The sequence below is a fragment of the Equus quagga genome, chromosome 1 (assembly GCF_021613505.1).
Source record: "Equus quagga isolate Etosha38 chromosome 1, UCLA_HA_Equagga_1.0, whole genome shotgun sequence".
NCBI classification, from domain to species: Eukaryota; Metazoa; Chordata; class Mammalia; order Perissodactyla; family Equidae; genus Equus; species Equus quagga.
In genome coordinates, this window is record NC_060267.1 from 14,634,350 (window position 1) to 14,656,055 (window position 21,706).

Consider the following 21,706-nt stretch of genomic DNA (forward strand, 5'->3'; position numbering starts at 1 on the left):
CCCGCACCCCCAGCCCGGCCAGAACGGCCCCCGGGACAGAGCGACGCGGAACCCCGGGCGCCTGGGTCCCCAGCATGATCCTCGGTGAGTGGGCCCTGCGGCTCCTAGCTCCAGGCTCCTGGGTCCCTCTCAGTAGGTCACCTCCCCAACCTCCCGGCACCGCGGTGACTGCGGCCGCCCGTGAGCGACCGGTTCCCCCTCCCCCTTCTTCTGGCTCCACATCTGGGGTCCCTGCTTCCGCTCTTCCCCAGGCTGCCGCTTCTCCCTGTAATCTATGGAGTAAAGGGGGAGGCAGTGCCGAGTGGGACCCCAGACCCATAAGGAGAACATTGCGTATTCATGAGGCTCATGAATATTATATGACAGTCTGAGAGAGGCAGGGGGAGGGGGCTGGTCCTGGCCCGGTAGAGTTGAGGGAAAGGTTCTGACCCCCCGCCCCAGCGCCTTCCCCCACCCTTAGCTCAGACTCTCCGACATCCTTCTGGGCCCAGGATAAGAGGGAAAGGAGGAAGTGGGGGGCGGGCGGGGGGAGAAGATGGGGAGTGGAGCTTCGAGGTGTGTGTGGTGGGAGGTAGGAACCTGAGGGCCGGAGATAAGGGGGCTGGGGAGAAGAAGGGGTGGGAAACTGTCCATCCCAGGGCCCCTGCGGCTTGGATCCTGTCTCCGCAGCCATCCTGCCTCAACACGCCGGGACCTGCCCCTCTCTCTCCCTGCTCTGGCTGCCTGGGCCCTTCCCGGTTTCCTTCTTCTTCCTTCTTCCCTCACCCCCACCCCCACCCCTGCCTTGGGCCGGGGGCACCAGGAGAGGAAGGGGCAACGGGGACAGTAAGGATGGGGGAGGGGAACCCTCGCGGGGCTCTGACAGCCCTTCAGCCACAGCCACCCCATCCTCATGACCTACATCGGAAGGGAGCCCCGGGTGGGGGAGGACAGGGACTAGCTGCGCGCTGGACTCCTCATCTGCTCGCTCCGGCCCCTGCCTCCAAAACAGTCGCAGGCCAGCTCTGTCCTCCGACCTCTGACCTCTACCCTGGCTAGGCCGGTTCCCGGGCCCTGTTTATGGTGGGAGACCCCCACCAGGCTGAGACACCTGTGGTCTCCCCGCCCCCCACTGGGGACACCTGGCTCCATGCTGGCGCCTGAGGGCTTGCGTGGCTCCCGCCTCAGCCCTGGGCTGTTTGCCTCCTTGGCTCTTTTGCTTTTCTTCTTTCATTTGACCCCTGTTGACTTTCCTCGTCTTTCCATCCCTCTGCCCTCTTTCTTCCATCTCTTTCTCTCCCCTCCGATGTCCCCTCACTTTCTCACTACTCTGTCTGCTCCCTCCACCTGGCACTCCACGGATCTATTAAACAAATGAGGGAAAAGAGGCCTGCCTCTTTCCCAAGAGTATCCCTAGCAGGGAAGAGACTCCCCACCCACTGTGAAGACTGTCCCTACCCTGAATGACCCTCACCAACACACCCTGGACGCAGGTCCCCAGAGCCCAGGCTCCACATTCCTCCAACCTGTGCAGTCCCTGCACGCTGGCCCCACCCTGGGCACGGGCCCCACCCTGGGCACAGGCCCCAGAGACAGCATCATCCTCCTCCAGAACAGGCCATTGTGAGCCACACTTACTTCTCCTGGTCAATAGGTCCTAAAGAGGACCTCAGGGACCTGCTCAAGCCCAACCAAGACCCCACCATAGGAAAAATGCCTGGATCTACCAGTTGGACCCCCACCACATCTCCCTAGAGGACACTGTAATTAACTCCCTCCTTGTGCCCAGCCCCCAGAGGAGTAGGAAGCCTAGAGGCCCACACACCTTAGCCCTCTTTGAGGAAAGAAGGAGAGAGGGAGGAAACTGCTAGCCTGGGCTCAGCACTCACCCTCAGGGCCTGTGCTAAGGTTTGCAGGTGCGTGCGGCATGCTGAGTCCATGTGCATGGGGCCCCTGCCCAGCAGGGAATGCCCAGTCTTCCTGCTCAAGATCTAGACTGTGTGCCCAGGCTTAAGGTGGTGGTCTGGGCTCAGGTTCCCTTTTCTGGGCCTTTCTTACCATCCTCTCCAACTGGGCCCTGGTTTGTGCGGCTGGGAGCAGTTGGCGGGGAGGGGAAGGGGCATGAGGAGGCCCTTTCCCTTTCAGTCAGGTTGGAAAGATCTCCCAGGGGGCCTTCCCTTCCTGTCCGCCTCCTCCCTATAGGCCATGCCCCCACCCACATCCACCCTGGGGTTAATAGGGATGATGTTTTGAGTAGCTGTTCATAATCATCCCCTTGTTGCTTTCATCTTTGACTTCAAAGCCTTTCCAGCCTGCCTCCTGCCAAGGTGGGGGAAATTGAGGCAGAAGGAGACAGATACATGGGACTTGGTCAAGAAGACGAGACCCAGGGGTTCAAGGTTCTCCCCTCAACCCCCAATTTTAGGCATTTCTGGGGAGGGAGAAGAGGGCAAAAGGCCTGAAGAGGAAAAGAGACAGATTAGATTCCAGTCCAGACTCCAATCCAATTCTCCCTTGAACCCAGAGTCTAATTCCCATTTTCACCCAGTGCTGAGCCTGTGCTTTTCACCATCTTGGGGGGGAACACTATTTGCAACTCTAACCCCGATAACTCTCTTTGATCTGAATCTCACGCTAGCCCAATCTCCAGACCAACGCTAACCCACAGCCCTACCCTAAGACCTTTCCTGGATCCTGTCCCTACCCTGACAAGGCTACTCCCTGAGCCAGCTCACGGCCGACACGCCCATTCTTTACCACAAGGGCTTCAGGCCCCAGACCCAACCCAAAATAGCCAAGGGGCTGGGACTTCTGACCTGCCCAGAATTTCTGGGGAAGAGAGGAAGGAAAAGACCAGACCTCAGTGGGATGGAAGGAGTCAGATGTGGCTTGGTTGTGGCCTGGTGCTGGAGAGGAAACCCGAGCAGGATCCAAATGCCCAGGGCTAGATAGGCTAGGTAGGGTGCAGAAATGGCCAGATGGACAGCCACCCGAGGGTCTGAGAGTTCGCCCCCTCCAAAGTACACTGGGAACTGTCTGTAACACAGCGTTTAGCAGTTCCCCACAGAGCTGGGTGGGGCTCTATCTGCTGGAGGTAATTACTCTAATGAGCTTCCCTCTGGAGTGGCCTGCCCTAGCCAGGCCCCAGCTCCTCCCTGCCCTGTCTGACATGTGTGCCACGCGCACGCACACATATGCAAACACACATACGCACTCCAGTTTGCTCTCCACCCCCTCCTCCAAAACCCCCTGAAGCCGTCACCTGCCAGACGTCAGAAGCCCTGGATTTCATCCCTCATTTCCTGCTTCCCTGGCCCTTAAGTATATTCCTGCCTTTCCCCCTCCTACCCCTAGTCAACCCAGAAGAGTATAGTGCTTGCAAGCCTGTCTCTGGAGCTGGATAGACAGATTCAAATCCCTCAGCAGCTGTGGTGACCTTGGTCAGGTAATAACCCCACTCTGAGCAGACTGCTGTCCTCTATAAGATGAGGATTCATTTATTTAGCGAACATGTATTGAGCTCCCTTCGTGGCACGCCAGCACTTTGCATGGATTCGTTCCATCCTCTCAACAACTCCATGAGGCAGGTACTGTTGTTCTCAATTGACAAATGAGAAATGAGACTGAGAGAGTCTGAGAAACTGGCTTGTCACCCAGCTCGTGAGCAGTGGAACCATCAGCAGGGAGACTGTGTACCTAAAGGGCCTGGCATATAGTAAGGCCTCAAAAAGTGACACCTGGGGCCAGCCCGGTGGTGCAGCGGTTAAGTTCGCACGTTCCGCTTCTCAGCGGCGGGGGGTTCGCCGGTTTGGATCCCAGGTGCAGACATGGCACCGCTTGGCACACCACGCTGTGGTAGGCATCCCACATATAAAGTAGAGGGAGATGGGCACAGATGTTAGCTCAGGGCCAGGCTTCCTCAGCAAAAAGAGGAGGACTGGCAGTAGTTAGCTCAGGGCTAATCTTCCTCAAAAAAAAAAAAGTGACAGCTATCATTATTCTCAGAAAAGGGGGAAAGGGACTGAGGCTGGGGCCACCTGAAACCAGGAGCCCTGCTTCTGTCCACTCAGCCCATAAGCTGCCCCCTGCCCCTGTCCCCACTTCGGAGCCCAGAAGGAGACAAATGAACCTCCCGTAGCCCACCCTGCTGCCTTGCCTCACTCTCTCCTCATTTCACTCCTTCTCCGGCGTCCCTTCCCTCCCTGCGCCCCCCCACCAGGGCTCATGTCGCGGGGGAAAGATGAGTTGCTGGCCACAGGCAACGGAGTGGCTGCTACCTGTTTTCCTCCAGCCCCTGGAAGTACATGGAACCTGCTCTCCCCTTCCTCTCCTTGAACAAGTTGGAAGCCTGTGCTGAGATCTCTGCTTCAGTGCCCTTTGGGGTTATGTAGCAGAGAAAGGATTCGCGACAGAGTGTGAACGATTTTGATTTAAAGATTTTATTTTTCCTTTTTCTCCCCAAAGCCCCTCAGTACATGGTTGTGTATTTTAGTTGTGGGTCATTCTAGCTGTGGCATGTGGGACGCCGCCTCAGTGTGGCCTGATGAGCGGTGCAATGTCTGCACCCAGGATCCCAACCGGCGAAACCCCGGGCCGCCGAAGCGGAGCGTACAAACTTAACCGCTCAGCCACCGGGCAGGCCCCTGGATCTTGATTTAAATCCCACCTCTGATACTTACTGGCTGTGTGGCATCAGCCAAGTTTTTTAACTGCCCTGAGCCTCAGTTTCCTCATATGTCAGATGGAAAAAATAGTATCAGCTACCCCATAGAATCATAGCTACCTCACAGATGAAATGTGGTAATACTTAGAATTCATTACCTGGCACATAGCGGCTCCTCCATACCCTTTTTTTTTGTTGCCTTTTCTCTCCTCTGAGATGGGTGGTTGAGGCCTGGAGGCCTAGAGGGTCTAGAGCCGGGGAGAGAGTCAAGGAACTGAGCTGCTGTCTCTGGTGCTCTAGGGCAGGGCAAGTGCCAGCCCCAAACCAGCTGCTAGGAGTGGGTGCTGGGTGCCGGGGACTCTGGGAGCGCTCGGGTTTCTCTCACCATTCCTGAGGCCGCAACCCGGGGCTCGTTAAGGCTGCCCTGGTCTTGTGTGCCAGGCAGGAGCGGGCGGAGCACAGAGGGGAGAAGCCATGAGGGGACAGACCAGGAAGGGGAGATGGTCGGACTGTCCCATCAGTCCGTCTGTCCCTCTCTTCTGTCTCCCTGTCTTGCTCTCTCTCTTCTCTGTCCTTTGATCTTTCTACCGTAGTCTCTAGCTCTATGTGTGTCCAGCTTTCCTGCAGTGTCTCTGTTTTTCTCTCTCATTTCACTCTCTTCCATCTCTCCATTGTTCTCTATCCTCTCTCTCAGTGTCTATGTCCCTTTTTCAGTTGCCTATTCCTGCTTCTGTCAGTCTTTCCCATTTTCTCACTCACCTGTGTCTGTCTGTCTCTCTCACTCGCTCGCTCCTCTTCCCCTACCCCATCCCAACCCTGAGGTGGCAGAGGAGGGAATGGACACAGGGCGTACAGACCCCCAGCTGCCCAAAGGCCAAAGCCAAGCATCTTGCCCTCTCCTTCACCCTTAGATGTCTGGAGCCTGAGCTCCCAGCAGCCCTGACCCCTCTCTGCCTCAGGCACCCTGGCCACCTAGTCCTAGCACTGGGTGGAAGAGACAGACCCCTCCAGACCTTTCTGGACCAGCTCCCTGCCCCCAGCTGTGCCTGAGCCCTCCCCACCCCCTCCTTCTCTCCTCCGATTCCCCTAATCCCTGCTCCCCCGCCCTCCCCTCTGCCCCACTTTTCCAGGACTCTGATTGGCTGATACTACTGACTGGACTGGGGGGAGGGGGCTGGTAAGGGAGGGGGCAGGGGGCAGAACCAAGGGAAGGGGACGCTGTCAGGCCCAGGCCCCTGGGGGGCCAGGGCCAGGCCACTGCCTGCGGGCAGCGGGCACCAGAAACTGAAGGTATGAAAAGGGGCAGTCTCTATGGAGGAAGCAGGAAAGGATCCAGGAGGACCCTCTGCCCAGTAAGGTCAAGGGAGGACGGGGCCAAGCTTGCAGCCTCTTGGGTTTGCCTTTGTTCCTGGGAACTGCTGTTGCTGGCGGGGGGTTGCTAGAGCAGTGAAGGGCAGCCAGAGTTCCCTGACTGGTGGACAGCGAGGTCGCTGAAGGGAGCTGGGCCAGTGGAAGCCCAGAGGGGTCCTGAGGGCCTTTGGGCCACCCGGCCACTCCACCTGTTTAGAACCTGGCAGGGCTCCTCCCATGCTTCTTGGGGGAGGAAAAAAAGGTTTCAGAGGAGGGTAGTGGAGTGGCTGGCCTGAATTTTCATTTCCCCTTGGGGTCTGACCTAGGCATTCCCCTCCCAGAGGCCGGCACGGTTCCCCCTGCAGAGCTGGAGCCACACACTCCCGGTGCACCAGAGGGGCCTGGGGATCCAGAAAGGTTGGGAGCAGGGGCTCTGAGGATGGCCCCAGGCCGTCTACCTCCCAGAGCAAATGCGGCTCACCTACTACCTACCCCCTACCGCCACCAAATGTCCACAGTTAATTAAGAGTTGTGATTGGGACAAAATCATAACTGTTTGGGGAGCCTGAAAGATTCAGTAGTCCTCCTCCAAATCTAGGCCTCAATATTCTCCTCTGGGCAGTGGGATGAATCACCCACCTGACTATTTTCTCTGGGGTGAGACCTAGCTGTTGGGATTCCCTAGGGGAAAGCAAAACCAGAAAGAAGGGAGTGGCCAGGGCTCCAGCCAGCAGCCTATAGAGAAGGTCTGTGCTCTTCCTGGGTCTGTAAAATGCCTAAAGGTCTAGGGGGAGGGAGGCTGGAAAAGGGGGAAGTGAAAACCACCCAGAAGGGAAGGACTGGTCTGCACCCTCCCCCAGGCCCACAGGGCCCCTTGCTCCATTGCTCCGGAGCCAGCAAGCAGGGGAAGTGTGTGTGCATGGGGGGTCACACTACCGAGTGTGGGGGGCCCAGCTGGGGAGTGGGACTGACAGGGCTGGATGGGGCTCCCGAGCTTCCATCTTTCTGTGCCACATAATGTTTTCTCTGTCCTTCAGGCAGCCTGAGCCGGGCAGGGCCCCTCCCTCTGCTACGGCAGCCCCCCATCATGCAGCCACCGCTGGACCTCAAGCAGATCCTGCCCTTCCCACTGGAACCTGCCCCCACCCTGGGCCTCTTCAGCAACTACAGCACTGTGAGTAGCAGCCAGCCTGCCTTCTCCACCCTGCTGTGACCCTGACTCCGTCTCTACCTCCGACCCCCATGTCCTCTTCTCCTCTTGTATCTGATTCCTTATGTCTTCTTAGGACCCCATCTCCCTTACTTCTAGACAATTACAAGTATTGTTGGCTATCTGGGATACTATTAGCAATAACAACAATAACTAGTATTTGCTGAGGTCTTGCTACGGGCCAGACACTGTGCTGGGCATTTTAAAGGCATCATCTCATTTAGTCCTCCAATGAATCGCACCACCATCTAGGGAAGCAACGAGGCCTAGATTGGTGGTTGTGGTGGCAGGGAAGTGGGAGGGGTGATGGGTACTGAATCTAGAAAAAGGGAACAAGCAGGGGCATAAGCATGCCTGTTTGTAAATCCCAGCTCTCTGGAGCCTGCAGTTGGGTGGGTAGGGTCAGTGGGGTAGGTCCTGGAGAGCTGGCAAAGTTGTCTATATTTAATACAATATAAAATAGGGAGCCATGACCCATTCTTGAGCAGGGGTGACTTGGTAAGGACAGTGTTTGGGAAGGTGAGGAGTGGGGCCGCTGGATGGAAGGGAGCAGAGGCTGGAGGAGGCTGGCCAGTTAGGAGGCTGTCCCAGCCATGCAGGCCTACAGGGAAGCCTGGAGGGCCAGACCAGGCCAGTGGCAGTGGCAGTGTGAATGGAAAGGAAGAGAGGATGGACAAGGTGTTTCCAAGGAAATATTGACAGGCCATGGTGACCAGCTGATGTTTGGGGGTGGGGGAGAAGAAAGAGGATGACTCCAGCACTTAGGCCTCTGTGCCTGGGTGAGAGAAGTCACCTTGACGGGGCCGGGGGCTGGAGGAGGAAGCTGGTCTGGGGCAAGGCTGCTGAACTCACTTTTGGACATGGTGAGTTGGTATACCAGTGGGACATTGAGCCAAAAATGTCCAACAGTCGGAAGTTGGGGCCTGGCGAGTGGCCTAGAGCTAAAGGTTTGGGGGAAGTCAGTCTTATTCAACTCAAATAATCCACTATCAAACCATATCAGCTACAGACGTGTATTGAGCATCAACTATGCACCAGGTCCGGCAGTATACGCTTCTATACATGATCTCATTTAATCTTCACCTCAACCCAACCAGGTGGGCATTATTATTCCTGCTGGACAGATGGGAAGACAGAAACTATTCTAAGTTGACATAGTGTGTGCCTAAGGCATGATTTGAACCCATAGCGTCTGACTCCAAAGAGAATTCTCTTCATACCGTAGCTGCTTCCTCCAAACTTCTCCCAAAGAATCCAACGCAACATTTGCACAGCACTTTGAAGTTCACAGAGTGTTTTTCATAGCTCAATCTTTATAGCAACCCCATGCGGTCACTGTTGTTTTATCCTCGTTTTGCAAGTGAGAACATTGAGTACTGACTATAAGCAAGGCGGTGTTCTGGAGACATGAGGGTAAATGTGACATGGTCCCATCTTGGAGGAGCTTAGGTTTAGGGGAGAAATAGAGACACGTGTGTAGCGATCATAATATAAAACAGAGGAAGGATGATCAATATTGTGACAGAGACACTAAGATTCAATTGTCAAAAAAAGCTTTTTGAGCACCTAGTTGGCACTGGGCACTGTGCCTGGTGTCGGGAACACGGGGCTCAGTCTGTGCCCTTGGAGAGCTCACGGTTTAGTAGGAAAGCTAAGTTAACATTCACCCTCTAGGGTGAGCAGAGCCGTGTCAGAGGCATTGAGGTTGCACGGGAGCCCAAGGGGCGTCAACAAAGGCTTGCTGGATGCCAGGTGCCTCAGCCCAAGCTAAGCAGGGAAAGAAGAGAGCAGAGGAAAGAGGGATTGACCCTGCAGCAGGAGGCATAGGATTTAGGCTTTGAAGAATTATTAGTTGGATTTTAAAAGGGGCCTTACCTTAGAGAACATTCCAGACTGAAGCAAGGGCTTCAGCATGAACAAGGGCTAGAAAAGAACACTGGAGAAAGTGCAATTGATTAGATGTGACTGGAGCAGAAGGTACTGGGAATACCTTGCTCCCATCTACATACCTGAATGACACTTACCCTCAGGTGTCCCATCATTGTCCCCATTTTATAGATGAGGAAGCACAGACCCAGAGAGGTGAAGTGACTTGCGCAAGGTCACAAAGCTACTTAGTCAATTCACATGGATAATCCAGGGTTTCTGACTCTCCTAGGGTTCAGGGCTCCACTGCCTCTGGTGGGGACGAGCTATTTAAAGCCACGTGCACAGATAAGCCTGGAGAGTGCAGCAGGGTGTTGAGCAGCACCAACTTTGGCCTCTAACTGGCAGAATTTGAAATGATGTTCCAAAAGTACTGGCTGTGTGACCTTAGGCAAATTAATTAACCACTCTGAACCTCAATTTTCCCAGCTGTAAAATAGGAAAGTAATAGTACCAACTCACAGGCTGCTGTGAGAATCATATTACATAATCATAACGCCTAACACAAAGTAAGTGTTCAGTCAGCATTGGCTGCTGTGATTGTCATGTTATTGCTTATTTTTTTTATTTAAGGGAGGATCAGAGAGAGAAAGATAGCATGGCCAAGGCCTCAGCCTTGGGGATTAAGCAAAATCAGGCAGTGGGAACAGGAGGAGGCTCCAGCAAAGGAAATGGAGGAGACACAGAGCAAGTGGGGACGGAACTGGGTTCCTGTAGAGTTGGAGAAGCCAAGGGAGAGAGTGTGGCGGGCTGCATCAATAGTGTCAAATTCTGCAGGGGAACGGGGACTGCAGGAAGGCTGCAGACGGCCTTTGGCAGAACTGTGCAGCACTAAGTACACGGCTTTGGAGTCAGGCTGCCCAGGTTTAAATTCAGATCCCAGTTCAGCCACTTACTAGCTTATGACCTTGGGCAAATTATTTAACCTCTGTAAACCTTAGTTCCCTCATCTATAACTGAAGATAATAATAGTCCTTACTTCGAATAGTGGTTGTGAAGATTAAATTAGATAATCCATGGAAAGAGCTCAGGACAGAGGCTGGCACTTCCCAAGGGCTCAGTCAGCATTAGGTGGTGGTGGTGGTGGCATTTTTCATGGCAGAGTCTCTCCCTCCCTGGACTAATACCTCCCGATCTTTCTCCTACTTGGGCAGTTCCTACCCCTTACACCCCTCCCCGCACTATGCTTCCCACTGCCCTTAGACGTCCCTCACTGTCTCCCAAAGACAGCCCCCTCTACATCCAGTCCCCTGCTTCCGTCATCTCTCTGGCCTAGATGAGATGGGATGGGAGGGGCTGAGATCTAGAGACGGGAGGGTGGGGATCCTCGGACGTGTCCAGAGAGAATGAGGCGTCTGGGGGAGTGGGCTGGGGTCCTCTGCCTCCTGCCCATCGTCCCCCAGTGCTGCCCCCACTCGACCGCCAGAGGGCAGCAAGTGCACGAAACATAAGCGCTTCGGGAACCTGGTTCTCCAGCAGGTGGCGGGCGACGGGAGGAGATGGGAAGAAGTTAGGGACGATGTCCCCAATCTGAGGTCGCTTCTGCCCACGGCGCCCCTAGGTCCACCGTTCAGAGGAGTCACTGAGAGAGCAGTGCCTGACACCCGGGTACCTAGATTCGGTTTCGCCTCCCTAGTAGGGGAAGTGACATGTAAAAGGGGCAGAAGAGCCGTGTGCAGAGGGTGCAGAGGGAACAGGGGAAGGGTCGTCTGGGAACTCGGAAGAGAGGCTGTCAGCAGGGTAGTGAGGGTCAGGGAGGAAGGGATGAAAGAAAGGAGAAATGTCCAAGCTAGAGAAACAGGGTCGTCTATAGGATTGGTGGAGACGCTGGACCCATCAAGGGTTCCCAGTGGAGGAAGCCGAGGACATCTGATCAATGCCCCGTCGCCGGGCCAAGCGCCCCCTCGCCAGGACAAGGTCTTCCCTGGAACGAATGTCTGGACAGGGACACCCCCTCCTCCTCTTTTCGCCCTAGCCCCCACCCGTTCATCCGTCTGACTCCCTATCCCCGCCCCCGTCCTCGGCCCGCCCTCGGCCCCGCCTCTGGGGCGGGCTCCGGTCCTGGCCGGTGCCGCCTCCCCTTCTCCGGACCCGGCCCGGCCGCACAGCCCCGAGCCACCCGGGCAACCAGCGCCGCGTCCCCGGCCTGCCTGGCCCGGCCAGGTTCGGGTCCCCCGCCCGGGTCCGCCACCCCGGGCCATGGAGCCGCGGCCCCCGGGGTCCCGCAGGGTAAGCCACCCGGCCCCTCCTCTCTCCCTGGCTCCCGCCGCTGCCGCAGCGCCCCCCACCCCCAACCCCATCCCCGCCCGCCCCTGCCGGGCTGGCGACCTCTCCCTTCGCCCGGTCCTTGGGTTATCCGGCCCATCCCCCACAACCGGCACGGCCCCAAGCAATCTCTGGATCCCAGCTGGCGCCCCGAGACTGCTGCCACCATACTGGATACCCCTGCCTCTGCTTCTCAGATCCCTGGATTCCCCCAAATCTTCAGACTTTCCATCAGGTCCTACACCGCCCCTCAAATTACCATGCCGCTCAGATCCCTCTTATCCAGCCCTGACCCCATCCCAGTCTCTCTCCCCTTCCCAGCATCCCTCCTCCACCAGCTTCCACCTGCTCTTTAGACACCCCCTAGCTCCCTCTTTCCTATTTCAATCCTTCCTGTCCCTCAGGTCTTCCTACCCCGGAGATTCCACCCCCTTCCCTTTCGCCTTTATTTTGGGGGGATGGGGAAGTGGGGTGGTCAGACAAGGGGCAGCCGGTTCCATCAGATAAAGGGCAATGGAAGGAAATATAATCACATCCCCCCCTTCTGTTCCTGATCTGGTTTCCCCCCTTCCCTCCCCCTTGCCCTTCCTGATTCATTTTGCCCCAGCTCTGGGACGATTCCCCTTCACGTCTGCCGTTGGAGGGCAGGTGGGAGGGGACTGTTTTGTGGACATTTCCAGGCAGTGTCTAGGCCAAAATCCTAGGGAAGGGGCTCTGGAGTGAGATGGGCTCTGGGAGATGCTGGCCTCCACCCCTCCCCAGAGAGCCCTCATCTAGGTCACCAGGGCCTTTTGACCTTGGCCTGGAGCGGCACTTTAGTAGCTCACGTTCCACCTGCGCAGGGATTGGGCCCAGGAGCACTCACCTTCCGCCTGAAGTCTCCTCAGTTCCTGGAGGAGAGGGTGGGAGGACCCACTTGACTAGGTTACTGCCCTCTTCCCCGCCCACCCCCACCCATAGTTGGTATTTCTGTACTTAAACCTGAGGAGGGGGGTGTGCGAGAGAAAAGGCTCTCTCGCCCTGGAGGAAGGACCCAAGTGAGGCAGGGACCATTACCAGAGGATGGATGTTGGGATGGTCAGCCCGAGAGTCACCTCAGGGCATTGGGTCCTCAGCCACTCTGGGCAGTAGGCTGAGGTGATGGGGTGGGGCACAGAGAGAACCAGGGGCCTCTGCTCTCCCCTCTCCATCCCACTCCTCTCTCCCTACTGTTTTCATTGACTTAGGTTTCCTGGCCCAGATTGGGTTTCTGTTTGGGCTGAATTCTACTCCCCACCCAGCATGTGAGGAAGCCCAGGGGCTGAGGAGAGCCCTGGAACAGAGTTTGGGGTCTCTGGAAGGGAGGACTGACGCCTGGAGACTGGGAGCTGAGAGCAGTCATCTGTCTCCCCTTTCTGATTAAAGCCTGTCTCCAACTTGGTCTGTCTTTCTTTCTGCCAAATACATCATACATTCACACAGATAAACACACAGCTGAAGATTACACAACCTGACCGTTCATGGCGTCGGCAAAGCCCCCGACACAGAAATGTTGATACACAAATGATGTACACACAGCACATGACACTCCTTCACACTCCACCCATGCACAGATTGATCACAGCCTGCCTAGACACACACAGACACACCCCTTCTTCCCCTGTTTGGCTTTTCTTTGAATAGGACCTGGGCTTCCAGGAGGTAAAAAGTGAGTCACTGAGAGGGGCTACTTCCAGCCAAGGGCAGGCCAAGAAATGGACACCTGTCAGCCAGACCAGTTACCTGAAGCTGGTTGTGACTCCTGCCTCCATTACTACCTACTGAGGCAGCCCATGTCACAGGATGCTAAAGCCCTTTCCTGACATTAGCCCCAACCAGCCAGGGGAGCAGAGCAGAGCCAGGACGTGTGGGCTCTCCAGCCTCCAACCACCTTCTTCCCCCTGCCTCTTGTTCCTGTGTCTCACTGGGAAACATGAAGACCTAGGGTAGAGAGAGGAGCTCAGCTGAGGATCTCAGGACCCCCAAGTCCCCAGAAACTCTTTTTCACTTGATCCTTCCACCTGGAAGATAAGGCTTCAGCTCTAAGTTGGTTCCTTCTTATGAGAGGTCCCAGCCATCACCCAATCCTCCTCAGCCTCAGCTGCATTCCAGTCTCGCCTCTCCCTGGCCGCCTAGGGGCCAGAAGGGAGGAGGACTGTGCAGGGAGGCAGTTTTCTTGCCTCTGGCCCCTGGCGTCATCCCCTGAGAGCAGAAGGCCTCAGAGAGAAACTCCCATCCTCTCCCCTCCTCGTGTGAACTCTTGGCAGGAGACTGCAAAGACATCTGCTGACCCAGGGTGGGGGCAGAGACTGTTCCTAATCCCGCCCAGCCCCAGAGCCCTGCCCCAGAAGCCCTGCGATCAGGGAGAGAGAGCTCAGAAGATCTCTGGGCTGCCTCAGACCAGCCCAGGTTCTTCAGTTCCCCCTACTTAATTCCCCATTATTCGCTAGAGCCACCTACTCTCTCCTGAGTTCTTTTACTCCCTTTAGAAGCTGTTGCCTTAAAGAGGTCCAGGGAGGGAGTGTGTTAGGGCAACCTGGGGCCCAGAGATGGGAAGCTGGGAACATCTGTCTCCTGGGACCAGGAGCTTGGCTTGGTAGACAGTCTTGCCTGAGTGGGGGCCAAAAGAGTTCAAAGGCCTCAACTGAAGGCCCTAGAATCTGGAATGCTTTGGGACTTCCCGTCAGTGGGCCTCTAGCGGGTCAGCCCAGCTATAGGAGATAGGTCAAGGGGACAGAGTCGGATCTTCATGGTGTGATGAACAGAGACAGCAGTCCCAGTTCAAGTTCCAGCTCTGCTATTAACTCATGGTGTGACCTTGGGCAAACCACTTCTACTTACTGTCAAATGGGAGCATTGGGCCAGTTGATCCCTCAGGTCCCTTTCAGTGCCATGAAGACTAGGCTGGGAAGGAATAAGGAATCAGAGGCATGCGGGGGTCAGGGGGAGGGGGCTCTGGGGACTTTGGTTCAACCCAGCTGCTGCCAGTGGGGGTATGATGGACATGAGCTTGTGCTGGGGTTCCTGGCTCACCCCAGCCTGCCTCCACAGATGGACCCTGTGCAGAAGGCTGTGCTTTCCCACACTTTTGGGGGACCCTTGCTCAAGACCAAGCGGCCCATCATCTCCTGTAATGTCTGTCAGATCCGCTTCAATTCTCAGGTAAGAAACCCACCTGCTCACCCACCCACCAGGTGGGGCCGGGGCAGCCAGGGGATCTTGGGGGAGCTCTGGTGAGGGGTAGGGATTAAGGGGGTGTCAGGGGAAGAGCAGGGAATGGGGATACTGCAGGAAGCACAGGAGCTGAGGGAAGGCACCTGAGAGGGACAAGAGGTGGCTGTAGATTTTGACATGAAATAGACCAGTCTTCTCAGGCTGGCCCTTCCCTCCTTGGGGACTGGGGCATCCCTGGCTCAGAACTTCTTGGAATATAGGTGGCCATCAGTGTCTGGGTGGCAGTGTGGCCTCTGGCCCACTGGTCCTTGGGTGCAGGGCTGAGTTAGGTCATTGGCCCCCCCACAGAGCCTGTGCCCTCCTTGCCCTCTGCCACCCACTTCCCTCTAACTTCCCAGCTTCCTCCTCTCTCCATCCTTCTCCCTCCAAATCACACACAAGGCCTGGGCCCCTCTCCCTTCCCATGGGACTTTCACATGGGGAGAAGCCACCCAAAATTCAGAACCTAGGTGTCTGGCCTCCAAGATTTCCTCCCTCTGAGGCTCCCCTGGGACTTCTGTGTGGGTCTAAAGGGGGCTTTGTGGGGTGTAGGTTCTGAGAAAAACAGCAGAGCCTCATTCCGCTGAGTAGGGGAAAATAAAGCATGTTCTGTTTCTCTACCCAGTACACACACACACACACACACACACACCATGCTGCCAGGCTCTGCACACCACCACCCCACCCCTGGGCTGTCACTCTTCTTTTCCTGCCTATCCACACCTTTTATTTCTACTCTACCCTCTCTGGGTGACCTTGTGGCTCCAGGATTGTATGTTCTCAGCAGGGGATGCATATGTGGGGGGGGGAGGGGTGGAACCAGGACCAGCCAGCTTTAGGCCTTCCCTTTAACTCAACCGCAGGCATCCCCTCTCCCAACCTTGGCTCTACACACTGGTGGAGGGTGGAAGATTGGAGGGGTGGGGGGCCAACAGCAGGCAGCCCTCCCTGCTTTTTGTACTCCCCTTCCCTCCCCCACTAAGCAGCTCTGTTTTGACAGCTGTCTCTGCTGCTGTCTCTGTCTCCAGAGCTGGGCTTAGGGCCAGGGTCCTCCAGGGTGTCCGCAGAGGCTTCAGGGAAAATGAGATCCAGGGGGCAGTAATAAGGGTAGAGCCCGGGCCTCAGAGCTCCTGGGACGCCCAGCCTAAGGGTAGAAGCAGAGAAGGCTGTATCCTGGGCCAGGGGATCCAAGAGGCTGGGGGTCTAAGAGGATGCTGACTGGCTGTACTGCTAGGCCCTACCCATTTAGGAGTCTACTATAGGTTTGGGGTGCCCCTCCCTCACCCCAGGACTAGGTGGGAAGCCTGAGACAGCAGCCAGGCCCCGGGTGGGTGGTGCGGTGGAGCTGGCTAGTGGGGATCCAGGTTCCCAGCGACTCAAGTTTGAGAAGCTAGTCTGAACCCTAGGAACAACCAGGGCTCCTTCGCATGGGGCTTTACATCTCGCTGGTGTCCGGAGAGATTCACTGCAGCCTGCTGGGACCACCCCAGGACCTGAAGGAGCTCTTGAGGAGAATGGGCAGATGAAAGGTGATCTCAGATTCCATTCTCTTCCTCCATCCCTAAAGAGCCAGGCCGAGGCGCACTACAAGGGTAATCGCCACGCCCGAAGAGTTAAAGGCATCGAGGCTGCCAAGACCCGGGGCAGGGAGCCTGGCATCAGGGAACCTGGAGACCCAGCTCCCCCAGGCAGCACCACCCCAAATGGGGATGGTGTAGCCCCCCGTCCAGGTGTGTCTGACTCCCCCCATGTTCTTCCACTGATTTTTGTCTCCTCTGTCCTTCCTCCATTTCCCAGAACTCTCCTCTGCTTTCCTCTCCTTCCTCATCCCCCACCCCACCCCCCTCTGAGGTAAGTCCTGGGACCAAGCACAGCGATGCAAAATTTCCATCCTGTCACCCCCCACTTCCACCCCAGCTCCTCTCAATAGAGTCCCCACTGTCTGTCCTCCCTACCTCCCAGTGACTCAGAGAGGGGCTAGGGTGAGGCCACTTGGCAAACTTCCTCAAGAAAAAGGGAGCCATCACATCCAGGGAGAGGCCCCTTCATCTTGGGGAGGGGACAGAGGAGGGAATCAGGATATCTGAGGGCCTGCCCAATGGGGCTCCCTTCAAGGATGACCGAGAGTCCAAAAACCCAGGCAACCCCTTGTTGATCTTGGGTGGATCTTTTGACCTTTCTGGGCCTGAGTGTTCTTTCCTGGGAAATGGGGGAGTGAGCCTTTAAGATCTTTGAGGTCTTTTCCGGGTTTACAAAAAGCAGCTCTGAGATTCTTTCTCTCTCATGGCTGATGGCCATCCTCAACCATCCTCCCAGCCAAGAAACTCGAAAGAAGGAATATCAAGACAAGAAGATATGAGCCATTCCCACCCTGGGATTGCCACATCAGATGTCAGTCATGGCCAATTCCAGAGAGACCCAACATCCCCATTTCCTCCTTATCCTTGCCTGTCCTCCCTGCCCCACCCTAAGTAGGATGAGAACCAAGCATACGCACCACCAGCTTGGGAACCAGACCCCCACTCTCACCACACACTCATACACACGGCAGTCAGGCGGGCTGAGTTCTAATTGTACTCTGACTGCTTCTCAGCCTGATCATCTTGGATTAACTTGTTACTATATCTGGAAATGGTGGCGATGGTTGTAGCTAACATTTCTGGACTAGCACTGTTCTAGGCGCTGTACACATATTACTTCGTTTAGTTCTTACAGTATCTCTCAAAGGAGTTAATAATACCTGCCCTGCTTTTGTAAGCCATGAAGTCCTGTCCAGATTGAGATGTGAATGTGCTGTCTGGATCAGGATGGAGGTAAAGGATGTCTGAAATGAGTAAGAGAACTAAAAGGAAAGATCACAGGATGGACAAGCAAATGGACACCTGCAGGGGTCAGGAGGCCTCCTCCCACCAGCTCCCCACCCCTACTGCCAGCCTCCCCATGACCCGGAAACTGGATCAGCTGCTGGAGCAAGAATGGGAGCGCTAGAGTTTCCCCTGTACAGAGGCCAGAACCCAGTGCTGAGGCCTGGGGCCTGTGCATCTTTAATCGAGCCATGAATTATAGAGCAGCCTGCATCCCTGTTTCTTCCTTCTCCAGTTCTGCTGTTTCTGTTTCCCTTTTGCCATGTCTGTGTCTGTCTCTCTCCCAGCCTCTCCTCACCCTGCCTCTGCCCCTTCCTAGAGCTCTTTGGCATGCCTCCCTGGGGATTGGGCAGGACTCTGGGAAGGGGCTGGCTGGGCAGGAAGCCCAGGCTGGCTGGCAGGCCATTGGGGGGTGAATCCTTGTTCCATGCCTCTCCCCCTGGCTAGGCTGGCTGCCAGCTTTACCCTGAAGGGAGGTTGGTGGGGCTGGACCCCTCAGGCATTCCCAGCTTATGGAGAAAGAGCAAGGCATAAGAGTCTCACACCCAGCCTATGGCAGCTGGACCACATCTGGCTCTGGCCCAGGGCATGAGAGCATGCATGTTGTCACAGGGTGGGGATCCCTGGGCCCTTGCCCTCCAGGAAATGGGGGTGGGTCTCTTCCACATAAAGAATCTTCTCCAAAAGCCATCTGGGGTGACCCCTGTGTTTCTCCCCCAACAACAGTTTCCATGGAGAACGGACTGGGTCCCGCCCCAGGATCCCCAGAGAAACAGCCTGGCTCCCCATCCCCTCCCAGCATTCCGGAGACTGGTCAGGGTGCAACCAAGGGGGAAGGGGGCACTCCAGCCCCAGCTTCCCTGCCTGGTGGTAGCAAGGAAGAGGAGGAGAAGGCCAAGCGGCTGCTCTACTGTGCTCTGTGCAAGGTGGCAGTGAACTCCTTGTCCCAGCTCGAGGCACATAACAAAGGTATGGACTCCCCTGCCCCCACCCCCTGCCCCTGTCCTCAGCCCACTCCTGCTCCCTACATCCCAACTCCCCTGGCTTCCACAATCCTTGGACCCTTAAGATCTACCTGCCTTTCTCCCTCCCTAATCATCTCCCCCATTTCTTAGCCCCTTCCTTCCTCAGTCCCCCTACCTTACTTCTTTTACCTACTTCGCTCCCTTGACCCACCTTGTGTTTGGGAGGATCCCAAGGGGCTTGGAGAACCCCCACACTAGATGCCCCCCCCCCCCCCCCCCCCCCCCCCCCCCGCCATTGTAAGTGGGAATGTGGGTATTGAGGCCTAATAGGCCTGGAGAATTTTTCCTCCACCCCTTATCTCCTGCCTTCTGTGGGCTTCAGGTACCAAGCACAAGACAATTCTGGAGGCCCGAAGTGGGCTGGGCCCCATCAAAGCTTACCCTCGGCTGGGGCCTCCCACTCCCGGGGAACCCGAGGCCCCTGCCCAGGACCGAACCTTCCACTGTGAGATCTGCAATGTCAAGGTCAACTCGGAGGTCCAACTGAAACAGGTGGCTGCAAGGCCCTTCCCAGGAATTCTGGGCAGCTCCACCAGCTAAGGGGGGAGGGTGAACAGGGAACTTGGGTGAGGGGTCTTCCTCAGAATCTTCCCTTGGTGCCACAGAAGGGGCGGGGCCAGGTGCTTGGGCTGGTGGGGGGGGGGGGGGGGGGAGTACCAGTTACCAGTGTCATGGCCCTGCCCTCTGGCTGTTGCTCCTTTCCCAGTGGCTCACAGCCCCCTACCCACTCGCCCCTGCAGCACATTTCCAGCCGGCGGCACCGAGATGGCGTGGCCGGGAAGCCCAACCCGCTACTGAGCCGTCACAAGAAGCCTAGGGGCGCCGGGGAGCTGACGGTGAGGCCTGGGTGCTGGAGAACCAGCACTCGGCAATAGAGGGACTGGAGCGGGGAGGCGAAGCGGACGCGAGTGGGCCCAGGAGAGGAGGCGGTTCGCAGGACCACAGAATGACTTCTCCCTCTCTCTCTTTCCCCGCCCTCTCCCCCCTGCAGGGCACGCTGACTTTCTCCAAGGAGCTCCCCAAGTCGCTGGCCGGCGGCCTGCTCCCCAGCCCCCTGGCGGTGGCTGCGGTGATGGCAGCCGCAGCAGGCTCCCCGCTGTCCCTGCGCCCGGCCCCAGCCGCACCTCTCCTCCAGGGACCGCCGATCACCCACCCCCTGCTCCACCCGGCCCCCGGGCCCATCCGAACTGCGCATGGACCCATCCTCTTCTCCCCCTATTGACCTGAACCATGAACCCCCTCCCATTCAACCCCCCCCACCTCCAGCCGGGACCCAGGCCTCCGGGCTCCCAGCCCGCCCCTCCTCCCGGCACTCCCTGAATGATCTCTCTCCTTCCCCCCCACCCCGAGGTACGGGGTTCCAGGAAAGGGGAGGGGTAGCGGGGAAGGGGGGCTTCAGAAGGGGGGGAACACCCCAGATCTCAGGGAACCCCGCCCCCTGCCCTTTTCCCTCTCCCTTTCCCTAGAAAAGGGGGGGCCGTCTCACCCCCAAGTCCCCTTGGAGACACCCCCCCTCCCAAAAGCCATGTCCATCCAGCCCTTCCCCCCCAAACCTAGCACAAAACGGGGTTCACAAGCCATGGTCGGGGTCCGGGGGACAGAAATGGATTTTCTTGGCAATAAGCGGACTCTGGGACTCCGGCCCCCTATCCCCAAACTGAAGCGCTTCCGTGAACACCCCCGTCCTCCGCAGGGGGAGGGGAGCAGGCGGGATCCTCGGTCCCTCATAAGCACTTTGGTTTTACCGCCTGCAACCTCACTGTGCCCGCCCCGCACCATGCCCCAGCCCCAGGTCTAGCCGGACCCCTCGCAGGGGGCAGTACTTGGGGGCATCTCTGGCACTTGGGTGGGACCAAGTAGATGCCCCTATAGACCCTTCCCTCACCTTCTTCCTCCCCAGTCTGGATTCCATTCTTTTCACCAGCACCCATCGCCCAAGGGGTACCGAGGGGGGCAAGGGGTGTCCAGTCCAAGCCCACCCCCGCCTCGCCTTCCGCAAAACTGTGAGCAAAAAGCAATAGAAGCCTCGCCCCCGCCCCTCCCCTTCCCGCAGGATTCGCAGAGTCTGTAGCCTCCCCCATCCCAGATCCTATAGACCTCATGGCTGTCCCCTCCGACCAGACACCTCCACTGCACAATTCGGGCGGGGGCGTGACCTCCCCCCCACCCCCCACCTCTGTGGTTTCCGTATCGTCAGCCCTTCCAGCCGCCGACCCGGGAGCGGGACGGGCCCCCACTGGCCTTCCCCTCCCCATCAACTCTTTCTGCTTGACGATGTAGCAACCCCGGCCCCCCATCCTCGTCTTTCCCTTTTCCCCCTCCCTGACAATAAAGTCTGGATTCGTTGCCCTCCGCCCCCCAGACTCAGACTCTCAACTTTGCCCGCTGTTTTGGGAGCAATTCCATGGGGAGATGTATTCGTATGGTGAGGGGGGCCGGGACCCAGGAAAGGGGCCAGAAGGAGGAGGGGGACCCGAGGCTTGTGCAAAACGAGCAGAGGCTCCCGGCCCCACCCACCTTCCCTCCCTCCCGCCCAGCTCAAGTGTAAACTTGGCCCTGGGGAATTGTTTCGAGTCCGGGTCTCGGATCGCAGCCAGGGCTGTTGATAATTCTGGGCGAGTCCACCAGGAGGCGCCAACGACATGGAAAAGACGTCTCCCTTAGGCTAAGGCGCTCCTGTGATGTGTCTCGATCTAGAGAGACAGGCCTAGACCCAGATCCGGACAAAGGAAAGAAGCCAGGCGTTTGTGCCTCTGGTGGGAAACCCACGCCAAAGACACGCAAGGCATGGGAAGAAATGGGGCAGGGACTGGGAAATCTAGGTTCTAGGCTCTGCTCGGCCTCATGTACATAGTGATCTTGGGTTAGTCCTTCCCCTCTCTGGACCTCAGTTTCACCATCTGCAAAATGAGCAGGTTTGGGTCTCTCTTAAAAATTCATTGAGACTTCATTTATCCAAGACTAAAGAACTGGGGCCGTGCCATTTACAGATAAGCTAGCATACCTTCTCATCTGATCCTTTAAATGGTCTGTGGGACAGGGGAGCACACTCTGCTCAGCTGACTCTCGCCTGATGTGGCGGGAAGGAGTCTCTTTATTTCCAGAATTCAGTTCAACTACACAATCCCAAGAGCAGCCAGTGACTCTGTGACCCCCTCCCTCTAGCCACTGGGTGGCAAGAAGTTCAAACAGA

At 57.0% G+C, this 21,706-nt stretch overlaps 1 protein-coding gene across 5 annotated transcripts; it reads left to right on the forward strand.

Annotated features, from left to right (window-relative positions):
• The first annotated feature begins 6 nt into the window (after positions 1-6).
• Positions 7-20,869, forward strand: ZNF385A (zinc finger protein 385A). Of its 5 annotated transcripts, none has more exons than XM_046662341.1 (8): positions 7-84; positions 7,030-7,166; positions 14,463-14,573; positions 16,192-16,354; positions 18,215-18,457; positions 18,836-19,005; positions 19,254-19,349; positions 19,505-20,869. In XM_046662341.1, the coding sequence occupies exons 1-8, from the start codon at positions 75-77 to the stop codon at positions 19,733-19,735; spliced, it is 1,161 nt and encodes a 386-aa protein (XP_046518297.1). In that variant the 5' UTR covers positions 7-74; the 3' UTR covers positions 19,736-20,869. The 5 variants fall into 5 exon arrangements, with proteins under 5 accessions (XP_046518297.1, XP_046518307.1, XP_046518314.1 ...); XM_046662351.1 differs by lacking the exon at positions 7-84 and adding an exon at positions 5,845-5,932; XM_046662358.1 differs by lacking the exon at positions 7-84 and adding an exon at positions 5,875-5,994.
• The last annotated feature ends 837 nt before the right edge of the window (positions 20,870-21,706 follow it).